At 33.6% G+C, this 5,668-nt stretch overlaps 1 protein-coding gene across 1 annotated transcript in view; it reads right to left on the bottom strand.

Moving 5' to 3' along the window:
• SPAG6 (sperm associated antigen 6) overlaps positions 1-5,668 on the bottom strand; it is a 59,140-nt gene that overhangs the window by 28,040 nt on the left and 25,432 nt on the right. Inside the window, exon 4 of the mRNA XM_015811565.1 lies at positions 1,858-2,041. Within this exon, the coding sequence (XP_015667051.1) occupies positions 1,858-2,041 (184 nt within the window). The remainder of the gene's footprint in view (positions 1-1,857; positions 2,042-5,668) is intronic.

Raw genomic sequence — 5,668 nt, 5'->3', positions numbered from 1 at the left:
CTATCTCTGGTTTCTTAAACTGACTTTGTTTTTTAGTCTCCAGGACCTGTAATAGCAAGTTACCAAAATACAAATAATTTCCAAAATAATAGCAAATCACCAAAACACAAATATTACAATAAATCTAACACACCTTAAAAATATTTTATCTCCTATTCTTCAAAAATCTTAGTTTCACCCATTCATTATTATTTTAATATATCATAGATCATTAGCCATTAAAAAACTTGCAACCGAAAAGCTGATTGCTCTTCATATACAGTAAAACAATATTAAAAACTTCAAAACATTAATTTGCCCATCTTCAATCTCTGAACCACCTATTGTGGCTTTTGTTCCAGGATGATTTATAGCCTTGACTAGAGACTGGGAATACATTGTAACATTTTGTTAATGTATCCTGCCTTGTTTTATTATGTGGCCATCTTGAATTCAGTTTCCATATTGCTTGCTAAATCAAGATCAGGTAGGTCAAGGAGTTAGGAATTACTCCCTTGGCCTAGAATCCAGATGTATATGGAAACTATTTAACCCCCATGGTGGCTGTCTTCCTTTGAACTTCAAGATGTGCCTTATTCCCTAAGAAGTTTACAGTGGTGGTAGCTGTGCTGATTAGTTTTCAGTTAGCTTTTTTATTAGTTATGTGTCATCTGCACACTAGCTGTCAATTGTTAATTGGGACACTTCAAGGAAATGTTTAGTGATTTGCTATGCTCCTTTTGATATAATTCAAAATCAAGGACTATTGTGATAGGGAGAGGAACTATTCCCCTGATCTGCTGTGTGGTCAATTTTGTGCACTTTGTATTACTGTTTCCATGGTCACAGGTTCTCTGCGTGTCTGAATCTACAATTGCTTCATGATGGGAGAAGAAACATTGCTCTCCAGAAGCATGTCCTGGTAATTTACAAATTCATTGTAACAAGTATTTTACTCTGTCTTCGTCTTTGCCATTTATAAACCAGAATGATGTACAAGATAGAAATCTATTCCATATCTCTTTGGGGGTTTTGTAAACCAATATTTTCTTTCTCCTAGATAAATCCCCTTTTCTTTTACAAAAAAACCCTCATTATGTTGTCCCTAGTTTGTTTAAATATTTTTACAAATAAAAGATTAATAATATAGAAGAGCTGAAAGGTATTATTTGAAATGTATCCCTTTTTCTCAAATTACATTATCCTTTCTGGTTTCTAAGTATACTTAACAAGAAAAATAGAGGTATTAAATAGGCTAATCAAGTCTCCTGGCAATGCTTTCCTTAAGAATATTTGGTAACTGTTAGGGAGTTGTGCTGTAGAGAATCTGTAATTTGAAATGCAGAATAAAAAATGCATAGTTACTCCTCCCTTAAAAATCGACCAGTTATTTTAATGTCTACATTACAGCAATACTGGTCAAGAAATTATATTCTTAATTAGCATTTATATTGATGCTAAAATTACAAAGAGTTCCATTCTCATCCTTATGTCTTTGTTTACAGAAAATAAAATATATGAGCATTACAAACAAGAGGCTCAGAAGAAAGGGTGGAATTTCAACTGTGCCTATTTTTTACTTTTTGCCAGTAATCCGACATTATTTCATGCCACTTTTTCAATATGTATTTTTTTCTAGCAGTTTTTACAACAATATTGTAAAGCGGGCAGCATTTTTCTCCTTTTTAGAAAGAGGCTAAATTTGAACCAAGCATATATTCATACACAGTCATTATATTCCATTTGCTTTTCTTAAATCTGATACATGCTATCCATGTTTATTTGCTCATATAGGAGGTAAGACCCATTACCTCTTTTCTGTGTTGGGTTCATAATGTAAATACTTGATGCATCCGAAAATGTTAAGAAGTCTCTTACCTGAATTATGTCTTGCTATATAACCAAGGGCCCAGGATGCAGCTTCCTTCACCCCAGGATCAAAATCTTCTAAGCAAATTACCAGTGTATCCAGTGCTCCACAATCCACTATTGCCTGGGCAAGCTGAGGAGAATGTTTTCCAACTGCACGTAATACAAATGCAGCCGCTTTCTTATAAAAACGCTACAGAAGTACAGAAAAGATTAGAATAAATTGCAATTATTTAACCAGGGAGTCTTGTGACTGAAAAGAAATGAATCAACTAAATCTGTGTGTGAGAAGGGCAGTATCCAAATTTGAAAAATAAATAAATAAATTTATTTAACATATTTATATGCCACCTGTTATGGAATGCTTCCCCATGGTGTATAAAATTAAAAATACATTTGATTACAATAGAAAAACAATGTAAGCTCAAAATATAAAAATCCAATTCAAATATAAAAATTACCCTTTGATTTTTTATTGTCAAACTAAATAAAAATATTTTTTAATAATGTGCCTAAGCAGAAAAGTCAGCAGAGGGTTTTTTGTTGACGGGGTGTTCCAGTGAATGAATCACAACAACAATAACAAAGGCTTTCTATATAAAAAGAGTCTATAGAACAGATGTAATCAGGAAGGCTTCTGATACTTGTAATGATCAAGCAGATGTCCATGAAATAATGTCATTCTCTCGGGAATCTTGATCCAAAGTTATTTTTTATAGAATAATAACAAAGCCTTAAACCTTTGGCACCAAATTGCCAGTGCAATTATTTCAAAACTGATATTATATATATGTACTACAGAATAATTTTCCCACTGCACATTGCATAAACTGTAGTTTCTCTACAAAAAGGCAGGTCCACATTGAATAATATAATCCAGCAATACAATATTCAATACATGAGGTTACTAATGCATGAATCAGTGGCTAAATTATCTGGCATGCACACACTAAAATAGTAAAAGAGAAATATTTTGTCTCATTTACATTAGGTATTAAGTTTAATTTATAGGACCTTTGTTCCTCAATATGTGTTCTTAAAAGAGCAGGCATACTTTGTAATAAGACTAGGAATGAAATCTTACTCCTGCAGCATTTATATCTGAGTTCAGAAAATGGAACAACCACAATCAAGGTAAAGGAAACTGTCTTCGAAAGAAAAATTGTGGGAATTGGTCTTGTAGAAAAAAAGCTGGAGGGGTACTAGCCAAAAGACCAATCCCTGTTCTCTAATGTCCAATAATGCATGATTTTGAATAATGCACTTCAGTCAGAGGAAACAAAGTATCCTGTTAAATGTTAGGAAAAACTTCCTAATAGTAAGAAGAGTTGAAAAGTAGAATCAATCACCCAGAGAGAGCTCTCATTCACTGCATCAATAACAAGTAATTTGTTGTGCTTGTTTTAATTTGGAATTCTGCATAGAGCAGGGGCTGGTTCAATAGTCTTAATGAATCTTTTCAACTTTTGTGTTCAAAAGTGATGGATGGACAACATCTAGCTTCCCATAACAGCCAAGTAAAACTTTTCCCATTCTTCATTCTTGGCTTTTATGTGCTGATAGATTGAGCACTGCAATTAATTTATCCAAGGAGAATCCTCTTTGATCATATCACATTTGTCCTTAGTAATTTCTGATGGATGTATAATATGTGAAGTAAAGGATAGATTATCACAGGTTTGCCTTTCATCATGTGATGAAGGTTTTCTAGCTAGAAGAATGCTGCAAGGAAACATTACAAAGCAAGAACAGAAAAATTCCCAGCTGATTATAAGAAAAAAAATTAGCTGCTTTTTCTGCAAACATAGTCGTTAGTAGTGCAGTGAGTGAAAGTGTATTCAAACTTTTACATCTGCCATAATATATGTACTTTTTTATTTTGGAGCTCATATAGTTAATATGCATTCAAATTTTTCAGAAAAAATGTTGTGTTTAACTCTGTACCAACTTCTGTTCATTTAAAGTTCCACTATAATATATAATTTGACTAGGCGGCTTAACTTTTGCAGGCAACTGTATATGTGGGGGGAGAAAGGGCATCAACTTCATCATGCAAAAGAGCAGGCCAGTGGACAAATGACAGAATCAAAAAAATACGCATTAGATTGGAAATGTACATGCTAAATTACAAATGTTATATTACCGAAATGCATGTATACCAAAAAGGTAAAGATAATCATGAATTTACTTGACTAGCCTTTCCATATCTGGTTGCTCTCAAATGTAATAATCCTCAAATCCTATAACTTTCAGTTAGCAAATCCAAAAATTATGCTGAATGAGAATTATGAAGGTGAAATTCAGTACTGCACAACTGAGAGGTACAAGTCTTGGAAAAATTATAATCAAGTTAACAGTTAAGATGAAAGTAGGAAATGGCATTTGTTCAGAACATAAATTTGATCAAAACAAGCATCTAAATTTCAAACAATAATAGAAAAATCTTCAAAGAATGGTTTAAGAACTAGGGCTTAAAAGCGGAAAAATTCAACCATTGTTATATTTGATTTCTGCTGAAAGAACAATAATTACATAGCAATAATAGCATGTGCTTATATGTGCACAAAAAGCATGCAGATTCTTACTTCCAGATAATTATGTTTTAAGTATAAGGTCATGTTTTGAAGGTCTTTTTAAAAAATATCAATGAGTGAAATCTGGAATGTTAGCCTATATGGTCTCCATTCACTTTACTGGTGCATAAAAAGCTAAATTCCCAATAGATCATAACTGTTATTATTCAAAATATTTAAAGTCTAAAATAAAATACACAAATAGTGACTTATACTCAACAAGGTTCAGAACCAATGGCATGAATGCAAACCAGTCTTGATTCTTTCATAATTGCTATTCCTTTGCTAGATTCTATCTTTTTTCATACAAATTCTGTTTCCACCAGAACAGGAGCAGCTGGCTTAACATTAATTTTTAAATTTATGTTTTCCATCTTAGTTTTTATCATTCTACAGAATCACTAATCTAAATAGCAAACTGAAAACAGCAATAATTCACTATTGATCAGAATGTTATAATAACCCAGGACGATGAAAATTCTTAAGTAAAGAAAAATGCAGAGATGGAGAACTCATAATCAAATACATAAATCATTACAAAATCAAAATCAAACTGGAACAGGATTCATAGCATTCAAATAAGGGATAATTCTTTGTATTCTTAATTCCAAAAAGAAGTTATTATTCTACTCTGTTCTATTGTATTATTCTATTTGGAGCTGCTCCCATGGTCTCATCATGGAACTTTTTAGCAATTCTGCTATATTGAACTAAGTTTTGCAGAGTTAATTCTGAATCTGGAAGCAGGCAGTTTCCCATTGGTATGTTTTATTTATTTATTTATTTATTTATTTATCAAATTTGTACCCCGCCCTTCTCCTGGCGGACTCAGGGCGGCTTACAGCCAGTTAAAACAGATAACAACACAAAATACTAAATTTAAAATGTAATTAAAATGAAATATTAATTATTGGCCGTTTCTTTTTAAAATTATTTTAAAACCAAATTAAAATACTCCTTAGGCCAGTCCTGCTAGCTTAAATAGCCATGTCTTGAGGGCGTGGCGGAAGGAGGGGAGATCCGGAATCACCCGGATCTCTGGGGGTAATTCGTTCCAAAGGGTGGGGGCTCCAACAGAGAAGGCCCTCCCCCTGGGGGTCGCCAGCCGGCACTGTCTGGCTGACGGCACCCTGAGGAGACCCTCTCTGTGGGAGCGTATCGGCCGATGAGAGGTAATCTGTGGTAGAAGGCGGTCTCGGAGATAACCAGGTCCGATGCCATGGCGCGCTTTAAAGATGATAATCAAC

Source organism: Protobothrops mucrosquamatus, unplaced genomic scaffold, assembly GCF_001527695.2.
Source record: "Protobothrops mucrosquamatus isolate PMUCROS unplaced genomic scaffold, P.Mucros_1.0 scaffold45, whole genome shotgun sequence".
NCBI classification, from domain to species: Eukaryota; Metazoa; Chordata; class Lepidosauria; order Squamata; family Viperidae; genus Protobothrops; species Protobothrops mucrosquamatus.
Note: the sequence above shows the minus strand (reverse complement) of the source record. Positions and strands in the feature narration are given on the sequence as shown.